This window comes from Meriones unguiculatus, chromosome 1, assembly GCF_030254825.1.
Source record: "Meriones unguiculatus strain TT.TT164.6M chromosome 1, Bangor_MerUng_6.1, whole genome shotgun sequence".
Classification (NCBI taxonomy): Eukaryota; Metazoa; Chordata; class Mammalia; order Rodentia; family Muridae; genus Meriones; species Meriones unguiculatus.
In genome coordinates this window covers 56,653,079-56,670,516 of record NC_083349.1, presented here as the reverse complement: position 1 = coordinate 56,670,516, position 17,438 = coordinate 56,653,079, and the positions used below count along the sequence as shown (strand labels likewise).

The 17,438-nt window shown below is 50.8% G+C and overlaps 2 protein-coding genes across 2 annotated transcripts in view; both read right to left on the bottom strand.

Moving 5' to 3' along the window:
* Positions 1-36: 36 nt before the first annotated feature.
* Positions 37-9,915, bottom strand: Ankrd2 (ankyrin repeat domain 2). The gene is made up of 9 exons (XM_021661414.2): positions 9,814-9,915; positions 5,298-5,402; positions 4,979-5,137; positions 4,778-4,885; positions 2,907-3,005; positions 2,515-2,613; positions 1,298-1,396; positions 1,009-1,107; positions 37-287 (listed from the first exon to the last, which is right to left on the bottom strand). The coding sequence occupies exons 1-9, from the start codon at positions 9,898-9,900 to the stop codon at positions 141-143; spliced, it is 1,002 nt and encodes a 333-aa protein (XP_021517089.1). The 5' UTR covers positions 9,901-9,915; the 3' UTR covers positions 37-140.
* Positions 9,916-11,169: 1,254 nt separating this feature from the next.
* Positions 11,170-17,438, bottom strand: part of Ubtd1 (ubiquitin domain containing 1) — a 54,814-nt gene continuing 48,545 nt past the window's right edge. The window contains exons 2-3 of the mRNA XM_021661407.2: positions 13,405-13,632; positions 11,170-12,219 (exon numbers count right to left, since the gene is read on the bottom strand). Of these exons, the coding sequence (XP_021517082.1) occupies positions 11,834-12,219; positions 13,405-13,632 (614 nt within the window). The 3' untranslated portion in view covers positions 11,170-11,833. The remainder of the gene's footprint in view (positions 12,220-13,404; positions 13,633-17,438) is intronic.

Genomic DNA, 17,438 nt, shown 5'->3' with positions numbered 1-17,438 from the left:
GTGCCTGGAGCACAAACGGACACAAACACCACAAATAGCAAAGGCAGATCTTTATCGCATTGAGTCTGGGGGTGTTCCTGCTACACTGGCTTGCAGGCAGCTCATAGTAGGGGGAAGGATGCGCAGCTCGGGGTAGGTATTTACTGGACTGGTCCAGGCTGGGGTGTTGCACGCCCACTCCCAGGCCTTTCCAGTCCATTCTGCTCTGATTCTGGCTCAGGATGCTCCAAGGCATGCCGGGTGTCTGCTTGCCATAGCTGGACCAGGTCCGTGGGGGTCTTTCCTGCCTGGAGAAAACAGATTTATTCAGACTCCAGCAGCCCACCAGAAACTGCCCTCAGCTACATCAGTGGCTCTCATCTGGACGCAAATGCGCAGGGGGTAAAGACATCTTGCATTTCACAGCTACAGGTTATGGGTGCCACTGGTTTCTAGTGGGCGGAGCCTGGGAGGCTGCAGGGAAATGCCTTCATTAAGAGCTGTCCAGCCCCAATGACTGAAGTGCTGGAGCTGAGGGCAGCCACACCCTCTGCATATGTCTCTGCTTTCCTTAACGTCCCCTTAGCCTTTCTTGTGGGAGGACCTTTCCACCTCCCTCTTCTGTGATTGATCTGCGGACCAAAAATTAGGCTTGGATCAGAGGACATCTATCCTCAGAAAAACCCCGAGGCCCACCAAGAATCGACATGAGGTGCTCGAATGGTCATAGCAACCAAGTGCTTTGGTTCTCTTCCAGCTGGTCCCCTGTAATGGGGAGTGAACCCTGGGATCCCCTTTGCCCTATCGGGGACCTTGGGGAAGTCCTTTCACCACTTCTTCAATTGTTCCTCTGAACTTGTGCTCTGTATCTTGACACATGGAGAGAAAGATCTGGGCAGGCAGCTGATTAGGGTGGCATGGCCCAGAGCCAATGGCACGTGTACCCAGGCCGTGGCTGCCCATGGCTTCGGCAGACCATCCACCACGCAACGGCTCACCCTACCACCCAAGCCAGAGAAATAAACTCACCAGGTTCTTAGCCATCATGTCAGCCCCATGCAAGAGCAGCAGTTTGATGATTCTGTAGCGGTTGAGTCTCACAGCATCATGGAGGGCGCTGTCCCCTTCCTAGAGTCAGTGTGGCACATGATGACCCTTGAGGCCAGTGGGCAAGTTGGGTGACAGGGGCCGGGCTAGAGGCCATGCTCAGAAGCTGCCATCCCAGGGTCCTGTACGGAAGGATCACTCGCCCTTGGCAGCCTGTGGGCTGCTCTTACACCCATACTGGCTGGGCAGGGGAGAGGAAGCAAGCACTCACTCTGTCTTTGGCATTGATATCCAAGCCCAGGGAAAGAAAGTGTTCCACGATCTCCACGTGTCCAGTACGGACGGCCACGTGCAGGGGAGTGCTCAGGAGCTGTGGGGAGTGGGGGAGGACACAGGACTAAACGATGGTGTCCTGCTGTGGAGGAGCTAGCCTGTCTCCAGCTTAATTCTACTCCCGGATGAGCGCCAAGGCCTGCGCCTTGACAGAACGGTCCGACATGCCTTTGTCCTTGCCAGCCATTTAATTGTACAGCTAGCTCTAAGTGCCACCTCCTCTGGCTTCCCTATCGTGGTTCCCCTCTAGCAGCAGTGAGCTGCTACCCACTCCTCCACTTAAAAAAAAAAAAAAAAAGGTCAGGGTTTCACTATGTCACCCAGGTAGCTGCAAACTCTCAATTCCCCTGCCTCTGCCTTCCAAGTGCTGGGATTGCAGAGGTTCCTCTTTAAGTAACTGGCTTGTTTATTTATTGGGGTGCTGGGGATGGAGCCCACGGTCTTGCACATGCTACTAAGTATGTCACTATGGAGTTGCACACTGACCCCAGCCTATCTGTTTTGTTTTGTTTTTTACTTGTCTCTCAGGGTTTCTCTGTGTAGCCTTGGCTGTCCTAGACTTGCTTTGTAGACCAGGCTGGCCTTGAACCTAGAGATCCTCCTGCCTCTGCCTCCTGAGTGCTGAGATTAAAGGTGTGCTCCAGCTCCTTTGAATAATTATATTAGATGCCACTAATTGAGAAATGGCTGTGAGAGATAGAGCAAAAGCTTCTGAAGTTAAGTAGTAGTTCATTTACAAACATTTCCCTCCTAATCTATGTAAGAACTCCGTAAGTTTTACAGCCGGAGGAACAGTGTCTGAGAGGCCGAGGCACTTGCTCACTTGCTCGACGTTGCATGTAAAGAAATGGATGGGGAGAAGGATCATAGACTAATAAGTAAATGAATAAATTGGCAGATGGGGAGGTGAAGGATGAAGGATGGCAGGTGGCATGGATGAACAAAGCCTGCATCTTCTCAGTGGACCACACCTCCAAGAGGGTAAGGCTTTTGACTCTCCTCTCAGCACTTGCTACTCCCAAGCCCCTGGATGACCTGAAGCTTCTCGGCAGCCACTCTAGGATCCAGGCTAGCCCACTTGCCAACCATGTGAGCGCACTTGCCATGGGCTGCCCCATCCTCCCTGTAGCACCCCAATGCGTGCTGCTGCTTCACCTTGTCCCTCAAGTTGGTGTTGGCTCCTCGGCTTTGCAGGAGTCTCACCACCTCCAGGTGGCCTCCTCGGCAGGCCCAGTGCATGGCTGTGCAGTCCAGCTACAAGGAATGGGTGGGACTTAATGACAGAGCTGAAGTGAAGAAGTTCCCTGGGGAAGGACTGAAGCCAAGAAGGCGAGGGACAAACCAAGGAAAGGTCCAGGGAGTAGGACGGACAACCCACGGCCCAACAAGTCCGAGTGAGAGTCCTGGAGGCCACTCAGGGGGCAGTACCCAACATCACAGGACGTGGAGAGGTAGAGCCTACCCCTACTGGCACAGATTGGACATGAAGCAGAATTCTGCTGGCACTAGATCTGCTTTTTACCTTCCTCCCATACTGGTCCTCTCACCCGATCCTGGAAGTCCACGGTGGCTCCGTTCTCCAGAAGTTTCTCCAATATCTCCATGTGGCCCTCCAGGGAGGCCCGATGCAACGCTGTCCGACGGAACTGCCCCCCAGAAAGACGTGTCAGGCCTGAGCCTGTATCTCATCAAAGCGAGGCCCAGGCCTTGCCAAAGCTCGGAGCCCGTGTGTTCTGTAGTCAGCCGCTCTTATTCAGATTGGCCTTGGAGCCCTGCCCTTCACTCTCCCCCACGCAGCCAGCCGTGCCTCTGTGCGGCTGGCCCAGCTGGCTCCACTGCTGGGCATTGAGATTCTGCCCTCGCTTGCTATGATGCTTGGTTAGTGATGATTCGCAGGTATGTGCCACGATTCCACGGAAAGCGCTATGCCGAGCTGCTCCCGGGTGATTCCTGAGTCTAAGGGAGCACAGACAGGCTGAGCTCTGTTTCCTCTAGTGCTGGTCAGGGCTTGGATGCACAGGCCACACCTGATTACTGATCCAAGGAAGGGACAAACTTCCCCCTCTGAAGGGTGCTGTCTGCTTTGGGTTCAGGGAACCCATGACAAAGTCTTTCTACGTGCTAATGATCTGCTTATGGGCAGTCTTTCACGACCCTTTTCTTGTTTTGTTTTGTTTTTCTTGTATTTTACCCTCAGCAGGTAGAAAATGGGAGAGAAAACAAAGATTAAGACCCCTGGAGGCAAAAGGACAGAAAAGATGGGGTTGGTGTCTGCTACCCCATGCAGATCAGGCCCAAGGGTGGGTGGTCACTGGTGGACTATGCCTCATGAGAGAGGTGAGAGCAAGAACATTTTAAAAGTGCCAAGAGGCAGCTGGTGCCTCATGCCTTTGATCCCAGAACTCAGGGAGGCAGGAGCAGGTGGGTCGCTGTAAGTTCGAGGCCAGCCTGGTTTACAAAGTGAGTCCAGGACAGCCAAGACCACACAGAGAAACTGTGTCTGGAAAACCCAAAAAACAAACAAAATGAAACAAACAAACAAAAAAAAAAAAATGGGAGGGGGCAGAAAAAGTATGATAGGTGGCAGAAAAAAATTAAAAACAGACGGTGGCCATAGTCACACGACACTGTAATATAATTAATGCCATCCCAAGTCAACATGTTACATACTTCTACAGTGGAATAATAAAGATAGGGCTGGGGTGTGACTCGGTTGTAGGGCCCTTGCCCAACACACACAATGCTCTGCCACTGCAAATACTACTAACAATATTAATAAACTATCGTAATCCCAGAACACAGTGGCAGAGGCAAGTGGAGCTCTGTGAGTTCAAGGACAGCCTGGTCTGCATGGTGAGTTCCAGAACAGCTAGAGCTACACGGTGAGACCCTGCCTCAAGTAAATAAATATAACTGTAAAAAGAAGCATGGGTGCACACCATGAGAAAGTGTCTCATCTCCGAACATGCTTTATAATCTTCCCACGCACTCAGCACTCACTGAGGCACTCACGGTCCGTTTGATCGGAACGTATTGAGAAGGCAATAGGCCATGCTCACACTAGCAGAACCTGGATCCTGGGGAGGCAACAGCCCAGCCACAGGTCCCACAGCTAGGGAACGGAGACACAGGATTTCCGACCAAATCTCCTGAGCGCTCCTGGCTGGATTCCTTTTCTCTCTCTCCCATACAGAAATATGTGACATTTGTTATGGAGGTGGTCCGAGCTAGGGAAAGGTCTAAAAAGGATTTGGGGAAATTGTGGAGTGAGTAAAGGAGTCCCACTACGGGGCTGTCTAAGTCACCCTAAGAACATGAGTGTTCTCAAACAGGCCCACAAGTGGAGCTGATCCAGGATCCGACTAGGTTCTGGCGGGGGCCCTCAAAGGGAAGCAGGTACGGGGGAGGGGGCCATCACCTCATCACAGGTGTCAGCGGAGCCTCCGTCTGCCAGGTACTTGTCAATGACTTTCAGTTTTCCCTCTACTGCAGCTTTCAGGAACGTCTCCTCATCCACGGGGCCAGTCTGAAGGTAGAACATTCACCAACCGAGACTAGTAGGGTGCTTCTGTGCCTCCCAGGCTCCCCTACCCACCTCTGTCCGAGTCAGGACTCTTACGATCTCCTCCGGCTCCGGAGGTGGCTCCTGGGCCGCTGCCAGCGCGTCTCGCTTCTTCTGCTTGCGCTTTTTCCTCAGTTCTATGAGGTTCTGGATCCCGCCCACGTCGATGATCTCGCGCCGCAGGTCTAAGGACGTCTTGCGCACTCGCTCTTGGCCCTGTGTGAGGAGGGCCCGTCGTCTCCACACTGGGGTAGGGTGTGGGGTGATGCGGGATGGTACGGGATGACACAGGAGCTGAGCCGGCAGCAGGGTGAGGCAGGCAGGGGCTCCAGCTGGCCTGTCGCCTGAGCACAGAATCTCAGGTCCCCACGCTTACCTTAACCTTTTGTAAAGCGGGACTCCGAACCCCATGGAGCTTCTCCTCCTCCAGCACTAGCGTGTCCATGGACAGCTTCCCAGGAGCAGCAGCTCTTCGAAGTTTCTGGAAAGCCATTGAAAGCTACTTAAGATTAGTTAGAAACGGCTGTTCGTGTGGTTCTCGGCCAAATGGAAGGATATGAGAATTTGGGGTGGGGGTGGGGGTCTGGGTGTAGTTTTTCACACCTTCAAGCTTAGCACCCAAGAGAGTGAAACAGGAGGATTACTGCCTTGGAGGGCCAGTCTGGTCCACATGGCTTGAGTTCCAGGCCAGCTAGAGCTACTTAGTAAGACCCTGTCTCAAAACCCCCAGCAACAAAACCACAACAAAGTCTAGTATACATTAAGTCCTTTTTTTTCCTAAATGTCATACTTCTTAATAACTTATACACACATAGTCCCGTATATATTTTTTAATTTTTAAAAAATTTTATTTACATTGGTGTTCTGCCTCCATGTATGGCTGTGTGAGGGTGTCAAATCCCCCGGAACTGGAGTTACAGACAGTTGTGAGCTATCATGTGGGTGCTGGGATTTGAGCCCACATCCTTTAGAAGAGTAGCCAGCACTCTTAACCACTGAGCCATCTCTCCAGCCCCAGTCTTGCACACCCAATATTTTTAACCTTAGTATTATCTTCAGTAACTAATCCAATGCAAATGTTATATAATTGTCTTTTTGTTGAGGGGGTAAAGACAAGGGGGAAATCTGCTCGTATTCGTTACAAATATAAAATTTTAAAATTTCCAAAGGGCTGGGGAGAGGGCTCGGGAGTTAAGAACAAGCCACTGGCTGCTCTTCCAGAGGACCTGGGTCTGATTCCTAAGCATCCACATGCAGCTCACAACCATCCATAATTCCAGTTCTAGGGGACACAGCTCCCTCCTCTGCCCCCTGCAGGCACCAGACACGCATGTGGTGCAAGACGCACTGTTGCAGCCTGCCATTTAACAAAGCTGCAGCCATCTTTGTATTCAGCTTCCATTTTGTTTCTAAAGTGAAATTAAGTTCAAAGTTTCAAACTTTTACTCTGCCTCCTGGAAGCAGTTGTTCACAGCTGACCTTATGATTCAATAGTGGCATAACTCATACTTTGTTATCTATTCACCTGGCTACACTCTGCTTGCACCCTTCTTATCCACACCCCTGACTACACTTTGGATGTACTCCAGAAGAGCCTAAGCCCTGCCTCACTCACCTTACTTAGGACCAATCAGCTTAAAGGACAGCTGATAATATTCTGCTAGTTAGCCAAAAACATAATATTGCTTTGTACGGCTGGCCAAAATGTGTGACTGCCCTCCCCATCTCTTCTTCTTCTTCTTCTTCTTCTTCTTTTTTTAAGATTTATTTATTTATTATGTATACAGTATTGTGCTTGCATGTATGCCTGCAGGCCAGAAGAGGATACCAGATCTCATTAAAGATGGTTATGAGCCACCATGTGGTTGCTGGGAATTGAACTCAGGACCTCTGGAAGAAGAGCCAGTGTCCTTGAACACTGAGCCATCTCTCCAGCCCCTCCCCATCTCTTCTTGCATTTGTTTTTTTCTATGAAAAACCTGCTGTGAGAACTAACTTGTAAATGTCACAGTTAGGCTCCCGAGTCCTTACGTGGCCCTGGTTGATCAGCCTGGAATAGGTGTTCCAATAAACTATCCATATCTAACTGAGACCCGAGTCTGGGTGGTTTGTGTGGCCATTCTTACGCTAGAACAATACACGCAGGCAAATGGTCACACACATAATATAAATTTGAAATGTAAGGAAGTTTCCATCTGTGGTTGGTTGTGTCCACAGAGGCAGAACCTAAAGATACAGGGGACTATTTGGGAAAAAGTCATTTTGATGAGGTAATAGTGATCAGAGAGGGTAGTTTTTGGTCTCAGTCTTCCCCAACCCTCAGGTATTGAAGCAAGGCCTTGTAGAGGCTAGGCAAGATCTCTACCACTGAGCTCCAGCCCCCAGCCCATCATGACCCCCCTCACAACAGCCCTTTGGGCAACATAAAAACTTGCCAGTTCTGACTGACTGCATTTCTAGAGCTTGGATGGAACAGCAGCTTCTAGCCTTCGTGGTCACGTGGTCACGGTGCACTGCACCTCCTCTTTGGAGTTCTGGTTTTCCCAGAATGCTTCTCCACTCTGAGTCTCCCAAGCAGCTTGGGTAAACATATGTGCCCAGGTTGAGGATAACAAGGCAGGAGGGCGGCTGGGAAGAATTTGCCCCCATGTGGCCCAGGCACCTTACTCATTTCCAACTGAGGCCTGGCGTTAGCCTCTCCCGGGGAAGGTTCTGGTTTTTATTTCCGATGCTTCCCATGTACTTTAAGTTTTTATAGTGCCGAGGATAGAACTCAGGGCTTCACATGACAGTCTAGTGCTCAACCACCTGAGCTACGCCCCTCTCCAAGTGTTCATTGACAGTCAGTCCCCTTGATTGCCTTTCCTGCCAGGTTTATGATTTTACGATCCACCTACCAGGTTTATATGACTATATGACTTGGGGTCTCATGCTGGCCTCATGCATCTTCCAAGAAAAAAAAAAAAAGAAATGGCCTTGGGCTACAACTACTGTTGCTTGTGGGACCCTGACTGGATTATCCAGGAAGCATCCAGAGGGCAGACTTTGGGCTTAATCACCTACTGTTTCCAGCATTTACTGTGACAAGGCCTGGCATGTAGTGTGGTTGCTCATCTAACACATGGTGAGCGAACAATGAATGAGTGAATGAGCAATGGCATGCAGACCCGGCACCTCTGCCCATCCTGCAGTTCTTGGCTAAAGATGATCTGATAGGCTGCAGACCCTGAGGTGGCCTCTGTGCCTTCTATTTCCTCAACCTGAGGAGGGGCCAGAGGCTGCTGGAGGCTCCCTGAGAGACCACAGTGAGGCAGGAGGGAGTATTTACGGATCCCCTTGCCACCCACTCTGAGGCAGATCCCCTTTTGGATTTGTGTTTGTGGGCTGGCAGAGCCTGCCCTCAAGGCACGTTTATGAAATCGGATGCAGGCTTGGGAGTCAAAACCAAACTCCCACCTGATCCCACAGACACACTTGAGATCGGAGAGAATGCTTGTAAAGTGCTCAGCCCGGAGGCTGGCGTGGAGGGGATCTGGGCGAGAAGGCTGGCTGGCCCTGGGGGCACCATGCAGCCCTGTGGCTGTATTTGTCGGATGGACGAATGGAAGAGGACTGTTTTGTGCAACCCCCCCCCTGCCCCCCGAAGAAGGTTCCCAGTGTCTTGTGGCAAGGCTCCAGAAATGACACAGCAGCATGACTCTCCTGCCAGCAGCGACAGCCATGTGCACATGCTCTCGGGGGATGCCCAGGTGCTGTCCACACGCCCCCTTGAGAAGTCTGAGCTCATCTCTTCTCTTATATGATGAGTGCTTCTAAGCGGAGTTCCCGTTGGCTTCCCCGCCCCCAACAAATTCCTTTTAGCGACATCAGAACCAACTAGAAAACAGATCAGATGGCACAACTCTCCCTCACTCTCAGTGGCTCCTCACTGGCCGCAGAGCCTGTGCCTCTTACCTGGCCTTCTCTGGTTTGTCCTTTGCCTCCATTCCCAGCCCTAGCACTTACTACCACACACTCCCATTACCTCCTTACCTTCACCATGAAGACTTTAGCTCCTGTTCTTTCTCCAGCCTCAGATACGCTCTCCTTATCCTGACTCCACTTGTTGCTCCTAAAGCCCCAGCTCATACATCATACCAAGTAGTCCCAGGGGGCTGAGCTGACTCACCCACCCTGTTCATCGAGACTGTCCATTTTCTACTTGACCATTTCATTTCTGCCTTCTTTTTAGCCGACTATGCAAATAAAGTGTTGGTTAAAATTAGTGCCCACCTTTTTTTTTTTTTTGTAATCTCACCATGTAGCCCAGGCTAGCTCCGCCTTTGAGATTATCGGTATGGATCACCACACCTGGACTAACTGTTTCTTAATAACATTTAGAGCAGACAGTACTTCGGCGTCTCTGCGCCTTCGGCCTCTGCAAGTGCCGCCCACAGTCCCGAGTAAGTCCCAGCTGGCCCTCTGCATCTCCCTTCCCTGCTCTTATTGGTTTATTCTCCTGCAGCAAAGGAAACATGGAGATGTTCCTGCCCCGGTATCCAAGGGACAGCTTGAGGGGTGTGGTTCAGGACCTCACTTTCCTGGCTTTCCCCGAGAGTGCTCAGCTGTCTTCCTCTGCGCAGTTCAGGCTATCTCCTGAAGCCCCGGCGAGTGGGCAGGGTCTCAGGAAGGTCTGCCCCTCCAAGTGCCAGTTTGAGAGGCTGACACCCCATTTCTCACCACCCACAACTCTGTTGGGAACATCCTGGTGTGCAAATGGGCCCGGCTGGGCCCTGGGAAAGGGCATGCTGCCTGTACCCATGCAGCAGACCATCTTTCCCTTCCCATGATGGCACAGATGTACCCTTAACCTGGAGCCCGCCCTCCCCCACACCCTTCACCCTGGCTCCCACCTCAGTCTCTTCTTCCTGGGCAAGCCGCTGCTCGATGAGCTCTGTGGCCCTCTGCACTGCCTCAGGCCCCTCCATGGTGCCCTCCATGACTGTCTCCGTGAGCCGCTGGGCATGGGGTCTTTATAGGCCAGAGCACCCACTCCGCCCACTGGGCGCCTTTGTCATGAGCTCACTGGCTCAATTCTCCACCTGCCTCCCCCACCTGTCACCTTCACCTCGGACAGCCCCAGGGAGCATGGGAAGCCACTGCCCAGGCCAGGGAAGTTGCCCCTCCCCTAACCTCTGGCCTACCGGAGCCAGGAGGCACAGCGCCCCAAAACGACAGCTGCAGGAAGGGGCCTGTCCAATGTGTCCTCAGTGCTGGGAACTGGCTAAGTTTTATCCAGGGTGAATGGGCTGCACAAAGGACCCACGTGCTGCCATTGGCCTGGATGGCAGTGCCATCTGGTGGACGCAAGAAACGCTGCCAGCCGGGGCCAGACCTGTGGGCCTTTGGGACTGTCTCCAGGCAAGAGCTGGAGCAGATGCTGCCCTCTGGTGGCAGCTCCTGGGTCCCACAGTACACCCTAGTGAAGCACTGAGCTAACTGCATGTCCATTAGCTATGAACAGACCCTGTCCGTCTGTTTGTCCTGTCTTCCCAGGGCCCTCAGCAGAACTTAAAAGAGTTGTTTAAAAAAAGTCAGAGTGCAGAGCCAAGGACATCTAACAAGGAGTACGAAGCAATGCCAGGCTGCCTTGGGCAGAGCTGGCCACACTCCCTGAGAACAGAGTATGCAGACGAAAGGCCAACCTGTACTGGCTGAGCTCCTCACCTGGGACTCACAGCCCAAAGCCCTGGGTCATTATGACCCAGCTGTAACCTGCTGATGGACTACAAATGCCCCAGCTCTGTCTAGTCTTCTACACCCTGAGATTCCCCTCTGGTGATATGCACAGTTCCCCAGAAGAAACCGGCCTGTGTCTGGCTCACAGTTCTGAAAGCTCTTTACCCCGTGCTCTGACACAGCATGGACACTGCATCTCCAAGATCCCGAGCCAGCTCTGTGGGGCAGCTGGCCCACAGCCCATGCTGCCTTCTGTGGGGGCTCCTTCACTCTTCCACAGCTGCCTCCCGCTTAACTGTCCCAGCAACCGCTGTAGGAGGCAGCCATCTCCACTTTAAAGAAAAGCAAAGTGCGCTCGGAAGTGAAATGGCTTTTTTTCAGGACCCACAGGAACACAGAGGGGTTGGATGAGATCAGGGCCCACAAGAAGCAGGTGGGGTTGGACACTCTAGAGTGTCCCTCTGTAGCCAAACCAGCAGGATCTCTGGGCTCCACCATGCTGTGAATGCAAAGGCAAGTGCTAGGCAGGAGAGGAGCAAAAGGCTTTATTGATAAAATGCAGATGTGTCTGTACACAGGGCCCTGCTGGGGCCATGACCAGGCTGCAGACCCCACCCTGCCTGGGTTACAGTTGGGGATGGCCCTGTGCAGATCCCTGCCATAAAGCCTGGCTATTATGACCACCTGCCTCATCTCTGCCGATTGTGCTGGGTGCAGGGAGAGGCAGAGAGGCCCGCATCATGCTCCCCAAGCCCTGGGGTTCACTGGTGATTCCCTCCCCTCCAGGCGACTGGCACTGTGCCCAGGACAGAGTCACGGTGAAGGATCAAGGGGGCAGACAGCAATTTCTTCCAACCCTGAGCAGAAAACTGGAGTGAGCACAGTGGTGGCACCAGATGACAGATCTGGGTTCCAGGTCTGCAGGCCGGCCCCCATGGCTCCAACCTGTGGTGGAGAGCGCCAGGTGTATTTTCCCCAACAAGGTTGGCAAGGCCTGGGTGTGGCAGGCAGCACTGCTCCCTGGGTGCTGAGCACTGGTGGATCCAGTGCCCTGGAAGGCAAGTCCCTTCACAGCTCACAAGAGCCACACAGCAGGGTGGCAGGAGGCGCCCCTGGAGAAGACAGCAGCACTGGAAGGCAGCGGCAGGCTGCAGGGGACCTCCACAGCCTCTCCCCCCAGCAGTCAGCTGCCTGTCAGTCCTGGGGGGGCGGCGGTTGGTTGATGATGACCTGGATGACAAAGTCTTTCTGAATCTTGGTTTCCTGGAGCCGTGTGCGGTCTGTAAGCAGCTTCCCAGAGAAGAACCATCTCTGCCAGGATGGCTCAATGCCCTCCTGGCTGTGCAGCTGCCTCTTGAGTTGCCCCACTGTGTCAGGCAGGCTGGCATTGAGCCTCACGTCCTTGCCTGTGGAGAGGCGCACTTTCAGTGGGAATTCACGGCGCACACTAGGGGTGGGCTCAGGAGGCTCCAGGCTCTCCTCCTCCGTGTGCTCCAGCAGCAGGTTCACAGGTGGTGACAGGCAATAGATGGGCAGTTGGTAGCGATTGCCCAGCTCATCATAGCATTCACAAAGGGTTCCTGTGGGAAAGGCAGAGCCATCAGTGTATCTGGGGACCTGTAGCATCACTGGATGCTGTGTCCCTCAAATTCCTATGTTGAAGTATATTTGGAAAAAATAGGGTTACGTGGGTGAATAAGGGCCCAATCTGATAGGATCTGTTTCCTTACAAGAAAAAAGGCCCAAGGGAGCCCTCCTCATCCTTTCTCTTCATGCCCGCCAACCATGTAAACTAAAAGGCAAGAATCATCATCAAAACTAAACAGCTGGACCTTTGACCTTGGACCTTTCAGCCTGTACAACTGTCACAAACAAGTTTTAGTGTTTAAGGAGCCCATCTGTGTACGCAGATTAACTCACCCACTACTGCTTCACCGTGCCCAGTCTAATCCACAGTCAGGGCTCTCTGGGACCTCCTTATGACCAGAAGAGCACGGGGCTAACTTCCTGGCTCCGTCAGCAACGGCTCCATCAGCAACGGCGTGTTACCTTCCATTTGTTTAGTCAACGTTCTGGCTGAGTGCACATGCTAGGTGCTGGGCTGGGCCCCAGGCCCTCACTGGAGTAATATAATGCAGGCGGGAATGCATGTGCTAGTCCTCATCATCCCTTAAGTGCTGGTACTGGACTGGGTGGCAGTAATCACACTCTGATCAGTCCTCTGTGGTTACAAGGGGATCAGGCACAGATGTGAGCCTTGCCCTGCTCTGGACCACACAACTTTGAAAGGTCACAAGTTGACACAGGAAAACAGTCAAGGCCCAGTTAGCACAAGGTTCTAATCAGTGTCTCAGATGCTCTGAGGCCCTGAGTGCCTCCAGCAAGCCTTTAGCCTGTAGTTTTATTGGTGTCTTTCTGTCTTCTCATTAGGCAAAGGGGAAGCCTGTCTATGCCTGCCTCCCTGTTCCTCCCTCCTTCGACAGTATCATGTAACCCAGGCTGGCCCTGAACCCGAACTTCAGATCCCTGTGTCTGCCTCCCATGTGCTGGGATCACAGGCATGTGCCACCACACTTGACTTTCTGTCTCGTGTAGAAGGAGTTGTTTAAACGAAGAGAGCCACACAAATCTGAATACCCCTCCATCTCCACCAGCTTAAATAGAAACTACTGAGATGTGAGCCGCTGGGGCTTTCCTTCACCTCTGTGCTAGTGAGCCCCAACCTAAGTCCTAGCAAGGACAGAGCCTGGGCCCTGCCAGCTCACCGTGAGGCAGGGTGATGCTGGCTCCATCCAGGATGGCCTGAGCCAGCTCATGGTCGTTAGCTTCAGCAGCATAGGCGGCAGCCTTGAGGGCATCCCAGATCTCCTTGCGGCCCTCAAAGGCAGGTGCTGTGTCCCAGAACTCATCTCGCTTGCTCCGCAGCTGCCCATCAGTCATGGGATAGTCACTCTTCCACTTGAGTCGCTCCTTCTTCAAGGGCTCATTACGACCTGCGCAAGACAGATGCAGAGGCTCAGCTTCTCTGAAGCCACTTGAGCTGTAATTTGCCCTCTCTCTGGCCTTGGCCTCTCAGGCACTTTACTGCACTGTTCCCTGTGTATTCAGGGCACTGGGACACTTTCTGAATAGCAGGGAAGAGTGTGGAAGCCCAAGTTACAGATAGGAAATAAAATCTTCAGGCAAGTATGTTCTTATCTCTTTTATTTACTTATTTTCATTTTATATGAGTGCACCATGTACATGCCTGGTGTCCAAGGAAACCAGTAGAGGCTGTGAAGCCTTTTGAAACTGGAGCTATGGATGGCTGTGAGCTGCCACATGGGAGCTGGACCTGAAGCTGAGTCCTCTGTAAGAGCAGCAAGTGCTTAACCCCCTAGCCCCTGAGCCAGGTACATTCTGTACAGATGTACCTCATCTTACAATGTACCCCTAAATCCATTATAAATTGAAAATACTGACACAGAAATGCACCTAGTGGCTGTAATATATAGATCATGGCAGCTTAGCAACACAGTCCAGGCTGAGTGTCAGCTGTCCACGAGCGGTGGAGACAGCTGCTACCCAGCATGGGGAGGATGTCAACCCTGTACATTGCTAGCAGAGGAAAAGATCAAAAGTAAAAGCTGAAGTGTGGTTTCTACTGATTGTCTATCACTTCTGCATCTTCTGATGAAATGGCTGGGTGAGTAAAGGTACTTGCTGCCAAGCTCATGACCTGAGTTTGTTCTCTGAGCCCCACATGGTGAAAGAAGAGAAACAACTCCTACAAACTGTCCCCTGATTTCTACATACACGTGTGTGTGTTTAGGAAAAAAATAAAAAGAGGGGCAGGAGAGATGGCTCAGAGGTTAAGAGCACTGGCTGCTCTTCCAGAGGTCCTGAGTTCAATTCCCAGCAACCACATAATGGCTCACAACCATCTACAATGAGATCTGGTGCCCTCCTCTGGCATGCAGGCACACATGCAGGTAGAATACTGTATAAATAATACATAAATAAATCTTAAGAAAGAAGAAGAAGAAAGGAAGAAAAATAAAGACAATGGAAGGATCCTAAGTTAGGGACTGTCTGAACAACCTTTGCTGTTTGTTAAAGGTTTATTTTTTTGTTTCACAGAATTTCTCAAGGCTGACCTTGAGCTTTCTGCTGCCTCAGCTTTCTAAGTTCTGTGCCATTGTCTCTAACTTGTTACTGGACATTTTTATCTTGCTCTTTGATTATAAAGAAGTACATGTTTAACATAAAAAAAATCTGGAATCAATACAGATGGGTTAAGAATAACAGAGTAAGACAGTGAGACCAGGTGGGTTAACAGAAAAGCACAGCTGTGTTCTGGGAGCTTGTCCTGTCGGCCAGGATGCCCTTTGTGGTTGATCATCCTTGAAGCTGCAGTTAGGCTCTCCCACTGTATCTAACACTATCTACGGTGCCAGTGGACTTTCCCAGCTGTCACATTTGTGCACTAATGACAGGTCTGTATCTTCAAAGTAGCCCGGCTTCATTATAAAACACTCAAAAGTGACTTTGGCCCCTCTTTTGAGCTATTCAAGAGGATCATGGGAATAATTACCTTACTAGGAATATCCAGCCCCATGATTTGGGAGGGGAAAAAAGAGTCATCATATATACATGAACAGCCAAAGCAATGCCTTAAAGTCCACAAAGCAGAAACTAATAGGTCCCCTTTGCTTTTTGAAATAAACTTCAAACCAAAGCTGGGAATGATGGTGCACGTCTGTAATTCCAGCACTTGGGAAGGCAGAGGCAGGCAGATCTCTGTGAGTTCAAGGCCAGCCTGGTCTACAAAGCGAGTCCAGGACAGCCAAGGCTACACAGAGAAATCCTTTCTGGGGGTAGGGAGGAGTACACTAAGGAACTGTCTTGGAAAACAAACAAACAAACAAACCCCTTCAAACCAAGAAGGAACTCAGTAACACCAACCATTTATAGCCAAGTATGCCAGAACACAGGTAAGTTCTTTGAAATCTAGATCCGTCTTTCACTTAAAAGAAAAAGCTTTCTGCATGCTAGGCAAGCACCCTACCATAGATCTACACATCCAAACAACCCAAAAGAAACAACAGGAGCTTGTCTTGTGTCAAAAACTAAACAGATACTAAATGCACGACTTTTTTTTTAAAGATTTATTTATGTATTATTTATACAGTATCCTGTCTGCATGCGTGTCTGCAGGCCAGAAGAGGGTACCAGATCTCATTACAGATCTCATTACACCACTTTCTGACTCCAAGCCCAGCCTCCAACCACTGCACTATGCTGCCTTTGAGAAAAAAATTACTTAGAATTCCACCATTCAGAAGAACTGACTGGCCAGGCAGTGGATGTGCACACCTTTAATCTCAGCACTGGGAAGCAGAGGCAAGTGGATCTGTGAATTCTAGGCCAGCCTAGTCTACAGACTGAGTTCCAGCAAAGCCAGGGCTACACAGAGAAACCCTGTGCTGAAAAACCAAACCAAACCAAATCAAACCAAAACCACAACCCACACAAACAAACAAACAAACAAACAATCAAAACCTGTACTGTTCTCCTGTACTCTGGGTCACATATTAAATGCACTTATTTTACTCCTTTTCCCAGAAAGGAGTTAAGATATTTTCATGCAAATAAACAATTTCAATTTTCCTTTTACTTTATATTACTGTCGACTTTCCACATGACTAAAAATTATAAACAATTTGAGGCTAGAAAGCTGACGCGGCAGTTCAAAGCACAGGCTGTCCTTCCAGATGACCCTGTTTGAGGCCTAGCTTCCACATTTGGCACACAACTGTCTATAAGTCCAGATCCAGGGGACCCAAAGTCCTATTCTGGCCTCCACATGTACCAAGCAGGCATGTGGTTCATAGGCTTACATGCAGACAAAACATTCAGACACATACAATTACTAACCTCTTGTTACTCTACCATGTAATTATAATGAATTTTTTTCTTTTTTGTATTTTTCTGAGGTGCATCCGTGATCTAATAATTTAAAAAATCGCAACCAACCAATTTCTACAGCATCTGAAGAAAATAATTCTTTCTAAGTGTCTTTTTCTTGGTCCCCAGTTCCAAATCGTCTCCAAGACAATTCCAGCCCATCGTCAAGACCGAGGACAGAGGCATCTGTCTCAGGCATCTTGAGGCTCAGCCACCTCAAAGCTGAGGGCGGAGAACTCACAGGAGGCAGGAAAAGCGCTAAACTTCACCTTGACGACAGAGCAAATCTGAAGCTGTACTCTGCAATAGCTGTGGCGGAGGCTGTGCTGGTTTGCTCCCGTCGGCAAGGGCAGGAGTGGAGTTACTCAGAGCAAGCTACTCACTGACCAGCACTGATGTCGCCTTATTTCTGTACTCTATCCCATCCCAGCCTTGCAGCCTTAGGCAGTGGGTACCAGGAGGAGATTTCACAGATGACAGGGCAGATGCAGAGAGATTAAATGGCCTGCCTGAAGGCGGAATGGGAAGTTTTACTAAATCCTGTGGCTTGCACTTCAAAATATACATTTCCCTGTGTGTAAATGGAAAACTGTAGCCAACATCCAATGGAAAGTGCTCCTGGGAAACAAATCCTCTTTGGAAGAAAACAACTTCAAACCAGGCCTTGAAAACACCCAATAGAGGCCAGGTGTAGTAGTACATGCCTTTAAGGCCAGATCTCTGTGAGTTTGAGGCCAGCTTGGTCTACAAAGTGAGTTCCAGGACATCTACACAGAAAGAGCCTGTCTTGTGGGAGGGGAAAGAGGAGACCCAGCAAGGGCAGACTGGTGGCCCACGCCTACAATGCCAGTAC